The following is a 13,297-nucleotide window of genomic DNA, read 5'->3' as shown; positions in this document are numbered from 1 at the left end:
TGAAAAGCAAATCTGTAACCTATGCGTAGATCTTATTTTGTGTTCCTATTGCTCTCTTCACCTTCCACGTAGTAAAACTGGACCAGGAAAAAAAGCACATCTTTATGCTGACTGGCTTTGAAGAGAAAATAGGAGATAACAGTGTAACACATTACAGATACTTGTAATGAACTACAAACTTCTGAGTGATTCGAACCTGTGTTTGTCCTCATCTCACAAGAAAGCTGTTACTTGATATTCTGCTTTCTGTAGTACATTTTATGTCTTGTTTGGGGTCTGGTGTGCTTTCGAGTTTTGGGGGGACTTTTTGTCGAGGTGGAGTTTTCTTCGTTTGTCTGCAGGCTTGGAACATAGTACTCAAACTTACCTTCTCTGTTCATGCTGCTATGTAGTGTTAAACTTGGCATCTCCACTGTCCTGAGACCCTCTAGCAGCAGGAACAATTTTTTGCCTGCTCTGCAGGATGAAGGTAGATAAATCTGTTCCTCTCAGGTACAAAAATGGGTTTGGTGGGGGCTTTTTTTGTTCTGGTGGGGTTTTTTGGGTGGTTTTTTTTTTTTTGGTTGGTTGGTTTGTTTTGCATTGATTTTTTTTTTTGTTTTATTTTTTTTAGTGTGAAAGATGACTTTATGTGGGATGGTCTGGAATTGTGTGTGTGTATTGCAGAGAGTATCCCTGTTTTAACATGAATGACATTTGAAATACTTAAGTTTGAAATGCTGGTCTCCTTTGCTGAGAGAAGTACTGCATAAGCACTTATTCATGGGGGTTTTTATGGGCCAGGGTTTGCCTGGACCTGACCCTCCAAGAGCACTGGCTTGGGCCAGACAGTTGTATAACTGAACTGTCACCAAAGTGCTATGGTCTGCTTGACATGCTTGTTCTACCCCATGCCCCGAACAAGACCTTCACCAAATGCTGGTGGATTGGAGGTAGCTTAGGGAGCTGTGAACTGCGCTGGTTTCTGCAGGGTGTAGCAATGCCTGAAGCTTCAGTGCAGTGGGTGAGGGATGGAAGAGTCAGTTCATCCTGTTACCACATTTAAGGAAATGCTGATGTGATTTGCTTAGCAAAGCCTTAGCGTTGCCACGTAGTACAGGTGGGCTTTAAGAGTTCTGTGTATGAGAGGAGCAGCAGAGACGAGGTTCCGTATTGTCTTGAGGAATGGCACCTGTTGCCAGCAGTTGATGGCACACTAGTGGTTTTAAGTGAGGTCATGCATGTAAAGTTCAAATACAAACCAACTTCTGTGTCATTATTAGGAAATGATTAATTACAGTACTGTGTTAACGACATCTGTCTCTTGATTTACAAACCTTTCACCTTGTGTAGTGTTACTGTAATAGTTGTACAGTGTCATCAAGGTAACAGAAGTGTCCTGTTCCACTATCAGCTGTGGAAGCGGGAATACCTGATCTTTGTCCAACCTACAACAGAAGCATACAACAGCTCAGTGCTGTGCCCTTGGATCTGACTAGGCTCTAAACACCTCGTTTGCAGAAGACAGTAGTGACATAGTTCCCGTTACAAAAGCTGATCAAGCGAAAGCGCAGCCGGGTCTCCCGGCTGTGGAGCTGCTGCTGAGCCTGCGGCCTGGTAGGCCGTCACCCTGCCGGCTGTTCCCACTTGTCAGCGAGCACTGGGCCAAGCAGTCGGGCACTCGCAGTGCCGGAGGGCCCACACCGCAAAGGCAGAAAGTGTGCTTCCATCCCCGTGCTATGGGGCGGTTGGGCTCGGCCGCTCCCGACGAGCCCGACTATGGCCCGCCATGCCCCGCCCAGACATCGCGTTGCGCCTGCGCGCCCTGCTTGCATTGTCGGCTGCCGTTCCGCACCGCGCCCCGCAGGCAGGCCGGCCGGCAGCGGACGGTCCCGTCGGGATGCGTTCGGTCAGCTATGTGGAGCGTGTGGCGCTCGACTTCGGCGGCAGCCTGTTCCCGAGAGCCATCTGCCTGGGGGACGCCGACAACGACACGGTCCGCAGGCGGGAATGGAGAGCGGGGGAAGCCTGGGCGGGCTCTGCGCGGCTGCGGGAGGTGGTGCTTCCGCAGGCCGTCACTGGGAGCGTCCTGGGGGGAACCTTACAGCGGGAGCCGCGCTTGGGCGGCTGCGGAGCACCCTGGGGAAGGGTTAGAGCTTGATGGGTGTTTGAGCAATGGAGATGCAAGGGTTGCATCCGGCGGCCCCCAGAGGTCCTTTGCAAGCTGACTGTCCCAGTGATTCTGGGCTGCAGCTGGTCACTGCTTCCATCGCCGTTAGACCTGCTGGGCACCCGCGGCATGGGCCCTGGATGGTGTGTGGCTTTAGTCCCAAAACCTCTCCTGTTGCAGTGGCAGGGATGTAGAGCTGTGTGGAAATGCTTTGCTGCGGCACAGTGGATCACAGAAAGGGTAGAACTGAGTTTCAGTGTTTCTTGATTTATATGCTGGGTGATCGTATATTGGGAGTGTTGCTATCAGTCCCCCCTGATGCTTCTTCCTCGTGGGCCTGATTTGTCTGTAATTAGGAAGAGTTAGCTTCACCAGATAGATGTAAGCTGTCTTTTCTTCAACAGTCATTACAGCTGTATTCTGTTATCCTCAAAAGCGTCATGGCTAGCAAAGCAGCGGATGATAAAACACATTTTCCCATGAGAATTAATGTTATGTGAGGTAACATATGCAGGGAGTTATTGAAGTCCACGCAATTTAAGTACACAGGGACATGATGCAGAAGATTGGATGTTAAGAGTGGGCTCGTCAGCAGGGGTAGTTGGATATTTTAATTTTTAACATTTTTATTAAATATTTAATAATTTTTAAAGTCTTCTTTAAAGAAATAATCACCATTCTGAAAGACCTTTATCCCTTCATCAAAGAAATTGAACAGCCAGTGTAAATCTGTCGTAAATGTTCTTGCAGCCTCTTTCTTGATGGTTACATTTTCCTTCTTGATGTAATCATCCTCAGGTGATGCAAGAAAGATCAAGTCAATCTGGACTGAATGATAGAAAATGTGGTGATGACGATGACTGGCAGAGCAGGATGCTAAAACAGTGAAGAAACCATGGCTAGAGAAGCAGTAGATAATGGGGTGTTGCTCTGAGGAGCTGCTCTCCAGCTCTGTTGTCTGCAAAAGGAAAATTAATTGCTGGGTGGTTTTTTTACTCCAGACCTTTTGAATTGGCTTGAGGCTGTTTCTAAGTTTTGTTTTGCTTTGCTGCTTCTTCCTACAGAGTGATTTTTATATGCTAATTCTGTGATTATTGCTGTGTGAGAATGTTACTGTAATTGTGAATTTCTTCTTACTAACCCAATTCTTTTGTGCAGCTGAATGAGCTAGTGGTGGGAGACACCAACGGGAAGCTCTATGTTTACAAGAATGACGACAGCAAACCCTGGGCTGTGCGATCTTGCCAAGGAATGGTCAGTTCCTGATAAAATTTGTAATGGTTGGGCCTTTTGGTGTATGTGCAGCCAGCTGTCCTGACCATCCTCGTGGCCCTCCTCTGGACTTGCTCCAACAGTTCCATGTCCTTTTTATGTTCAGGACACCAGAACTGCACACAATACTCCAGATGAGGTCTCATGAGAGCAGAGTAGAGGGAAAGGATCACCTCCTTTGATCTGCTGGTCACACTGCTTTTGATGCAGCCATATGCAGTACCTTGCTTTTGCCCACAGCTAGCCCCATCGGCTAAAAGTGATGAGCAAAGTACTGAACACAGGAACTGTGCTTCTGTCCCACCTTGTCTGTGTTCCTGTGCACTGTGGGTTTGGTTCCCGGGCTCTGGGCAGTTGTGTGGCAGATCTGTTTCTGCCCCTGACTTTGCTCTTTTGTCCTTGAAAAGGCTGTTTTGAATTCAAGAGAGGGTTATGAGAGAGGAAGAAATAGAGCAGAAGCTTATCCCAAAGCACTGTTTGAGTTCCCTCATGTGTGGCCTTCTTTTCTCTTTCAGCTCACATGTGTTGGTGTGGGAGATATATGCAATAAAGGAAAGGTGAGAGCAGCCAAACTTCCCAGCTGTGTCTGTAGGTCATATGGGAGGTGTCTTAGGGTCGTGTCATATCCTGAATGTAGAGAAAGACAGGTTTGCTCATAGTTTTAACACTACTGTTTTAAAACGGTCCTATTTACATATAGCCTCTGTCTTTCTATGAGCCACTGGTAGGTTTTAGCAAGCAAGGAAATCCATCCTGTCTTTAGAAAGCACTATTTGTTCCACATCCCCCTGTGGGAGCGCCACAAGGCTTTGGTGGTTTGAAGGTTGCTCCTTTTCCATAGTGACTTTTGTCCTGCTCTGTGCTGGTTCCTGGTGTGGGTTATGGCCCTTCTGCCACTTGGCTGTGTGCATTTAAGGTCATCTAAACAAGACTGAGCCACTGAATAGTCTAGTCTCCCAAGCAAATTCCACTGGGTCTAATATGACTCCTTTTTCTAGATTGTGGTTTCTGGGTGTTAAGCCAGGACCACTGAGTCCTCAAGTCCCAGTTTAGGCACCTTGCCTAATATACTGTATCTATGTGTGCTCCAGTGGGGAGCAGAGCTGAAGTGAGCATTGGGAAAGCCACGCGTTTGGGGATTGCATGCACACATCAGCCTTATAATCCTGGTCTGACAAGGATGAGCAAGAAGTTTGGACCCTGCAATACCTAAGTGGTTTGCTGACCAAAAACCTTCTCCTGTTCCCTCTGTAGCAGTCACTGATCTTGATGGATCTATCCTTGTATCTTCCCTCATCCTTCTGCAAAAGATCTTCTGCAGTTTCTAAAATAGGAAAAATCAAAAGGTTTTTCTCTTCCCTCTTAGAATCTTGTGGTGGCAGTGAGTGCAGAAGGCTGGTTTCATCTTTTTGACTTCACTTCTCCAACTTCAAAACACCCAGATGCTTCAGGCCACCACGAGTTGGCAGCAGCAGAAGAGCAGAAGCCAGTGTTCAAGCAGCACATTCCTGCCAACACCAAGGTCATGCTGATTAATGACATTGGTGAGCCAAGAAGATGGTGTGGGAGTGCAGGGTGAGGGAGTTGGGGGGAAGAGAGAGAAACTGTGTGGAACTCACAGGATGAAATTACTATCTTACTGAAATAAGTGTTCTAATAAGCTACAGCTGAGTCATGGACAGAAGAAGCAAAAACTTCAGGACTTTTCCTGAAGTGCAAGTTCTCATTACAGGATTGGCATGTTCAGAGATACTACATGGTGGAAACCAGCACAGTGGCTTATGAATGCTGGGACTCTCAGGGCTATGAAAGCCTGAGAGACCCATCTATCTCCTTATATTCCCTTCAGATGGAGATGGGAAGTGCGAGTTGGTGGTGGGTTACACTGACAGAGTGGTACGTGCCTTCCGCTGGGAGGACTTGTCGGAGAATTCAGACCATGTATCTGGGCAGCTGTTCCTGTTGAAGAAATGGCTGCTAGAAGGTCAGGTAAGGAAACGGCATGGTCAGAGCAGAACTTGTCATATAGTCTTCAAGAGGGGCTGTCTCAAGGGAAGAAGCACAAGATCTCAGTCCTGTGAACAAAGCAATTGTCATGTTACTGATTTGAAAGATTTGCTAGTGCTTGTCCTGTACTTGCAGAGCAGCTGGTGGGTTGGTCTGGGAGACCAGTCAGTTGCTCTCACCCAACTAGAGAGCATTAGTAGAAAATACTAGTGTTGCACTTAAGTGGTGTATGGTAGGGAAACATAACCTTTTACCGCAACTTGGACATTTTGCTTGTAGCTGGATTTGTTCTGTCCCTGCTCAGCTCTGTCAGAAGATCTGCTATACTCAAGTTTAGGTACAAGGAGGACAGTGAACTTTTCTGAGGTGTTTGAAGTTCTCAGTTTGACTACATCAGTGTTTTTCCTCTGCCAGTATAGGTGGACAGCCTGTCTGTGAACCCAGGCCCTGATGGCTCACCGGAGATGATGGTGTCTCAGCCAGGCTGTGGTTATGCCATTCTGCTGTGCACCTGGGACTCTGAGCAGCAGGCCACGACAGAGGGGAGAGACAACTCTGCCCCAGGCAGGTGAAGAGCGTTACTGCATGTCCTGGTTTGAGCAGTAGCAGTCATTTTTTCTCCTTGGTAGCTGGTGCAGTGCTGTGTTTTGACTTTTGGGTTGAGAACGGTTGCTGATAGCAAGCATGTTTTGAGTTACTGCTCAAATGTTTGGTTTGTCCAAGGCCTTTTCTGAGCTCATGCTCTGCCAGGGAAGAGGGGAGGCCGGGAGGAAGGAGAGACAGGACACCTGACCCAGGCTAGCCAAAGAGGTATTCCATACCATAGCACGTCATACCCAGGATGTAACTGGGAGAGACCTGGAAGGGCTGGAGCTCTGGGGGGATGGAGGAGGTATCGGTCGGTGCTCGGTCAGGCAGGGTGGGGTGAGTTATGGGTCGGTGGCTGGTGAGGTGTTGTATTCTTTTTGCTTGTTATTGGCTTTATCATAATTGTTTGTAGTAGTAGCAGCAGTAGTGATTGTGTTATACCTTAGCTATTAATCTGTGCTTATCTCAACCCGTGGGGGCTACATTCTTTGGATTCTCCTTCCTAACTCTCCGGGAGTTGGGGGAGTGAGTGAACGAGCTGTGCGGACTTGGTTTAAACCACGACACTGCATATGGTAGATGAGATTCCACTGTAGATGCCCATTACAAGGGGGCACCACCACACCATCTTTCTGAGGGGGGTGCTGTCATTTGTCCTTGCTTCTCTGACCTTGCTGCACTGCTGGGACTTAAGCACACCTTCTGTGAACATTCTTCCTATCTCTGTCACAAAGATGAATACTCCTGCTTTCCTTGTATCCCACTCTGCTTGGTTTGGGCAAGGAGAGTGGCAAAACCACCTCACTGAGGGGGACAGTACTGGGGGCTAAGGTAGGGAAATGAGTGACCTAGATCTTCAAAGAAAAAGTAGTAGGCAATCTTGTGGCCTATTTAATGGTGGGAAGGGTACCAACTGAAAAGCTGAGCTCTGAAGACAAGGGTGATGCTTTGGGTTTATTCACATGTTTCTTCCAGGAGAGGTAATTGGTGGTTTTCCTAATGAGACCTTTAGCAGCCAGTGCTGTAAATAACAACCAGAGCAATCAGGATGAGCAGAGTGGCAGGGGGGTTGGAACTAGATGATCTTGAGGTCCTTTCCAATCCTAACTATTCTATGATTCTATGATTGTCCTTGGCATTGGAGGGACCCTTGAGGGGGATTCGGGTGCTTCCGTGGTGTTCTGTGGGACTTTAAGGCAAACACAGAAAACTGTAGGATGAGGCTCCTTGATGTCTTGGAGACCTTACTGGAATGATACTTCCTAGCAAGAAGCCAAGCCCAGGCATGATCTGTGATGAATCGGTGTAACCCCAGGTAGATGCTTCCTGAGTGAAAAGCAGCTGGGCTTACATGGTAGTAATGATAAAAATTGTTTTGGTTTGGTTTGGTTTTTTTCCCTTTGATTGCAATACATATTCTGGCATTTTTCCATGCTATTTTTTTCCCATGTGCTCCTGCCCTTTTTGTTTTGTGCTCTTTCCAGTATTTTGATGTATCAAATCATTCAATTTTCATTTTTTAAACATTAGAGAGTTCCTTTCATACCTGGGGTGGTATGGATTTTTTTCCTTGGCTTTTGCTGTTAAAGGACTCATCTATGCACAAACTCTTATCAATATCTGAATTTATAAAGCTTTGGAGTACACTGGTCTTGGGATTATGGTGGCATGGTTCCCTGGCCTTTCTCTGATATCTCTGTCTTTTTCCTAGTGAGGCCCCTATTCGAGATGTTATTCTGCACCAAACATCTGGACGGATTCACAACAAGAATGTTTCCACTCATCTAATTGGTAGCATTGGACGAGGTGAGAGATTAAGAGCCTGGGGTCTCTGGCCCAACGATTGATAGTTTTCCAGTATGTCAGTCCAGCATTAAATCAGATTTCCTGTGGTTGAAAAATACCAGTGGGAGAGACCTGCAAGAACAGAGGGAGCTCTGCTTCTGTTAGTCAGCTCCCAAAGAAAGCTGGATTATTGCATTTGAACTTCCTTCCCCAGGTGTATCCAACTGTTCAGCTAGCACAGCAGTTTTTCAGCAGCCTCCACTGGCCTGCATTTAGTCATCGTGAATGGCTGCCATGCCTTGCTTCTGTAGATGTCCTTGGTCTTTTGCATGGCTGCAGCTTATGCCCTTCTTACTCCTTAGATGCATCTCTTCCTTTCCACAGCCTCAGCTTTATTCTTTTGTGGTTTTTAGCATTTAATTCCCATCTGTATCCTGCTCTTCCTTCACCTAGGCAGTCCCAATCCCTTCAGAGCTTCCATGTTTTATTTATATCACTGTCCTCTGTCTCCCTCCAATGTATTCCATTCAGCTGTTGTATCTAAAGCCTCCACAGCTACTCATTCATCTCAGCCCTCACATGCTGCTGCTGGGTCCAGACTTTTCTTACACACTGCCACTGCTTTCCTTGTGTAAATGCTGTGTGCTCCAATATGTGCCTGGTGCACCTGCTGAACCCTTCTTTTGATACCTATGGAGAATAAGCAGCTTTCACTTCCCCTTGGAGCCTGTGAGCATAATACAAGAAAGCAGAAAATCTGGTTGCATTTGCTCTGTCCAAGCATTACCCTATGCAGTGCTGTCTGAGAACAGTTTAGGCTGTAATTTAAAGCTGGGGGAGAAGAGCAGTCCACTGAACCCCCTTCTTTTCTCCTTTCCCAACTCTTCCTCCTCAGTTCCAAAGCTGTCATGTTTTTAGCATCTCAGATGCTGCTATAAGCAACATGGTCAACAGAACATGAAATCAGTTATTTCACTGCATACTAAGCTTTTCATCTAATGAAGGTGTCTTGTGAAAAATTAAGGCCAGAGTAAAGGATGAACAGAAGATTGGGAAAAGTCCACTAATGCTGAACCATCGGTGATAAAACAGCCTAAGAGTGCCATGCTGCCCAGTTTGTAAGGGGGACACAGCAGATCTCTTTGATCAGAGCCTGTACAGATGAATGTCAGCTAGGGGCAACAGAGCACTCAAAACAGCTGATTTCGTTTAAGCTGATCTGCAGAAACAGGGTAGTCTGTGTTCTGGGAGCGTGCAGGTTGTTATAGCTTGGAGCTCTCTATGGGCAGTGGAGGTAGGCTTGCAGTATTATATTTCTCTGGAGAAACTCCCTATTTGCTTTCAGCTCTGGTGGCTTGTACCTGACTGCCAGGTTTCTTGGGTTCCTGTAGACCTCAGAAAGCCAATGTCTCCCCTGTGCTGTTACTGAAAGGATGAAATGCAGCTGTAGTTAAATACAGCTCCAAGTCCTGCCAAGTGTGACACTGCTTTCAAAACCTGACCTTATGTGTCTTTTCTCATTGGTAGCTAGGTAGAGAGTGTACTGAAGGGTGAGCTAGCCTGCTGGTTAGGGGAGTCTCCTCTTAAGATTTGTCTAGTCACATTTGTCAGTGCTGTCCTGCACACAGCTGTGATATATAGGACATTTTAGAGAGATTACTGTTTGCAGGATTTTTACAGCTGTGCAAATATAGTCCAGGAAAACCAGGCCTGAGTGTGTAGATGAGCTACACATCTAATCTGCTCATAAAGGGCTCTCTAGCCCTTGTGTTTGTCTGGTGACCAGTGTTTGGTGGGAGAGGATCACACCTTCTGTACAGTTTTGCTGTAACAGAAACAACAGAGGTGGTAGCATGATCTCTACAGACTCATTCCGGAGTTGCCATGAAGTGCTTTTGTGCTGATGTGACTAAAGGTTTGTCCTTCTCGTGGGACCTCTTTTGATGCTGTAACTTGCCAGAGCAGTCAAAGGCTGTGTTCCTGCCCTTGAAAGAAACAGTGAGGGTAGTTTCAATACTCTTGCTTGGATTCAGCTGTTCTTTACTTTGTCCCTTGTGATGGTCCTGCCTATGCTCATGCATCACATAGAGAGGATATGATAGATATCAGAACTGCCATGGACCTGCAAGTGCATATGTGGTACAGGCAAACTCTTAAGAGCAACTAGCAGAGCCAGACATGCTGATATCAAGTGACAGAATGTCTTGAGTTTTGAGATGCCAGTGCCCTACAAATGAAAGTCATGAAGTACAATTGATTGCAAGAATCTGCAGGTATCTGCTAAGCAAAATGTCAGAGCTGGGCAAAAAGGAAGCAGGATGGATCAACTTGTTGGGGTTTTGTTGGGGTTTTTTTAAGAGGTGATGGGAACAACATTTACAAAACAGCATCAACTCTTGTAATTCTCTTCTGTATTTATAGGCTCCTCCAGTGAGAATAGTGGCTCAGGTCTCTTTGCCCTCTGTACTCTGGATGGTAAGTCCTCCTGCTGTCCTGGAAAAAAGGCCTGTGGGGTGGCCAAGGCCTGTCACTGATTCAAAGCAGGGAATCGGGGGCACAGTGCCTTTTGTTTTGAAAGAAGGGGAGCTGAGCTTCAGAAACGCTTCCTGAGTCAGGCAGGAGAATTTGACTCCAAGACTTCTGCTGATATATTTTCTATGAAGGCATGAAAACTAAGACAGAAGACAAGGTAAGAGTTGTTACTGTGATCAGGTCCCCCATGAACGAGGTATGTGATAACATGCCTGTATCTGAGGGCCTGGTGAAACATTAAAGCTGAACCTGTCTTTCTGTTTCTTACTGAATTGGGTCTGGTATAGCACAGGATCCAGGAAACCTGTTGTGTTTTCTTTCTGTTATGAGTATCTGCCTTTCTCGCTCCCCTGGTACAGTGTATTAATTTGTGGATTTCAAAGCATTCTACAAATATTAATCACTTGTATGGTCACATGGCCTATGCTGGGTAGAAGTATTAACACCATGCTGCAGCAGGCAGCTGGGAAAATGAAAAGTCTAGGTCATTGGCCCAAAGGCACACTGAAAGCTTGAGATGGAGAATAAGACTGGAACTTTCAGCTGCTGATTTCTAAGTTGCCTGCTTACCCGTTGGTCAAACAACTGTCTGAGATGCCAATTCAAAAGTACTATTCCTGTAGACAAGAGACTACCACAGCAGAGGGTCTGGAAGGAGTTGGATTATTTTCAAAAGCAGTAAAGGGAATGGATGCTGGAACTTGAGTATGGTAGAGAGGAGCTGGCCTCACACAGACCTGGAGCCAGGTTCTTTTGTTGTGCCCCGACTGCAAAATAGGTCTAATGAGCTGAATGCAGAGCTTCTGTCCAAAAAGCACAATGTGGAGACAGTATGTTGTGCTTTCCCTTTGTAGATGACAGCCTGGCCTGTTTGGGCCAGATGTCCACCCTCCCAGTGATGTTCTGCTGGGGAATTTCTGATTACTCTGTGGGCCTGAATTCTGAAGCTTCTGCATCTGCAAGGCTTCTTGCCTCACTCTGGTTGACTCATAAGCTATAGCAAGGCTCTGTGAAGCTAGATTCATGTTTATGTTACACTTTCTCATGGCTACCCTCTCTCCACTCCCCAGTACTATCACAATATATCTGGATGATAGAAAAATGGCGTGTGAGGTAGGTGTCCAGTATAGTTTTAGCAGGCAAGAGGCCATGCCCATGCTATTAGCCAGCCACTTGTCAGCTGATAACTGATAACATGCTGTCTTTAGATGACATGATCTGCAGGACATGGTGAGAAACTTTGAGTTCACTCACTGTCTCATGTGAGATCTGTTGATGTACTGTACTTTGGGAGGCTAGTTTTGGCTGGTTTTCTTGTCATAGAGCACAGTCCATTCAGTAGGGATGCTGCCACTTTTCCTCTCTGTTTCCAGTTACTGATGACAAGATAATGGGCTGCTGTCCTTCCCACTGTTTACCAAACACAGCCTATACCACTGGCCCAACCTTCTGCCTGCACCAGACCCTGGTTGCTGGTGGAATGTGTAGGGCCCAGTGTAAGCAGACATTTTGAAAATATTAAAGGGAACAAAACTTAATTTCTTTTTCTTCCCTTCAGGGACATTGAAACTCATGGAGGGAGCAGACAAGCTGCTCTGGTCTGTGCAGGTTGATCACCAGCTGTTTGCTCTGGAAAAGCTGGATGTTACTGTGAGTGTCTGTGAATGGGGCTGGAAGGGAGCTAGGCAAAAACTCGGCATGGTTTTGTGTGTAGGAATATAGGAAGGGCAGAAGGAATATGACTTGGCTGAAAAAGGCTGGGATTATCTCAGGATGACACGGAGTGCTCCAACTGTGCTGATGCAGTCTGCACTCATGTCAGTCTGTCCACCTGCAAGAGGCTGAGCTGTGTTTGACCTAGTGAGCCCAACATCCTGCTATCAACTTTTTTGTCCCCCAACTGCTCTTTTATCATATTGTAAAATTAGATGGTTTTGCACATTGCTAATACCTTGATTGTCTGTAAGAACTTATGATACATAAGAATTACAACAGAGAAGAAAGAGATGGTCTCCAAGTGCAAAAAGACTGGACAACTGCAAAATGACTGAACAAGGCATCCAAAAGTGACATCTTATTCAGACAGTAGTGTTCATGTCTCTGAACAAGCAGGAAAGATTCTTGACTGTCCCTGGAAATAGTTGAGGTCCAAGCTAATATGTGATCTTATGGTTCCTACAGGGCAATGGGCATGAGGAGGTGATCGCCTGTGCATGGGATGGTCAGACATACATCATTGACCACAATCGGACTGTTGCCAGATTTCAAGCAGATGAGAATGTCAGCGCATTCTGTGCAGGTGGGGAGCCTGACTGCAAAGCCAGCCCTCACAGCATTTCTCCCTCAAAGCTACTACTCCCTTCGGGGAGACCTGTAGTCCTTTGCCTGTCTGCAGCGGGAAGTAATTTCCCTGTGTGTGTTACTGCAGAAGGCCCAGCAAGTCTTTCCTCATCTAGGAAAAGCTGGGGTGAGAGAAGGTGATGCTGAGATTTGTCTGTGATGGTTTTGGTTTGGGGTTTTTTTTTCTGTTCTTTTTGGGAGTGCTACAGGGGTCTCTTGTCTTCCTCACTGCTTTTTTATTTTACTGTTCTCAAGTGGAGATAAGGAGCTCCATGGAATCAGCCTGAGCCTTGCCTTTGCCATTCCACAGGCCTCTATGCATGCAAAGGAGGAAGCAACAGCCCCTGCTTGGTTTATGTCAGCTTCAATCAGAAGATCTACATCTACTGGGATGTGCAGCTGGAGAGAATGGAGTCCACCAACCTGTTGAAAATCCTGGATTGTAACCCAGAGTTTGGAAGTCTCCTGCAGCAGCTGGGTGTGGGTGAGTGCAGAAAGCGTGGATATATATATAGGAAAAAAGAGAGGAAGGCCTGCTGACATATGAAGTGCTGGGAACTAGAGTTTCACATATTTCTTGAGGAGGAGGGGCTTGAATGTACTACTTGCTGAGAATCCCTAACA

General features: G+C 46.4%; 1 protein-coding gene across 1 annotated transcript in view; it reads left to right on the top strand.

Annotated features, from left to right (window-relative positions):
• Positions 1–1,826: 1,826 nt before the first annotated feature.
• ITFG2 (integrin alpha FG-GAP repeat containing 2) overlaps positions 1,827–13,297 on the top strand; it is a 15,524-nt gene continuing 4,053 nt past the window's right edge. The window contains exons 1-11 of the mRNA XM_005150236.3: positions 1,827–1,975; positions 3,308–3,403; positions 3,937–3,978; positions 4,788–4,965; positions 5,271–5,410; positions 5,848–5,996; positions 7,728–7,822; positions 10,223–10,276; positions 11,892–11,983; positions 12,515–12,632; positions 12,984–13,157. Of these exons, the coding sequence (XP_005150293.1) occupies positions 1,880–1,975; positions 3,308–3,403; positions 3,937–3,978; positions 4,788–4,965; positions 5,271–5,410; positions 5,848–5,996; positions 7,728–7,822; positions 10,223–10,276; positions 11,892–11,983; positions 12,515–12,632; positions 12,984–13,157 (1,234 nt within the window). The 5' untranslated portion in view covers positions 1,827–1,879. The remainder of the gene's footprint in view (positions 1,976–3,307; positions 3,404–3,936; positions 3,979–4,787; positions 4,966–5,270; positions 5,411–5,847; positions 5,997–7,727; positions 7,823–10,222; positions 10,277–11,891; positions 11,984–12,514; positions 12,633–12,983; positions 13,158–13,297) is intronic.

Source organism: Melopsittacus undulatus, chromosome 5 (assembly GCF_012275295.1).
Source record: "Melopsittacus undulatus isolate bMelUnd1 chromosome 5, bMelUnd1.mat.Z, whole genome shotgun sequence".
Taxonomy (NCBI): Eukaryota; Metazoa; Chordata; class Aves; order Psittaciformes; family Psittaculidae; genus Melopsittacus; species Melopsittacus undulatus.
The sequence above is the reverse complement of the archived record's forward strand: the minus strand, read 5'-3'. Positions and strand labels throughout refer to the sequence as shown.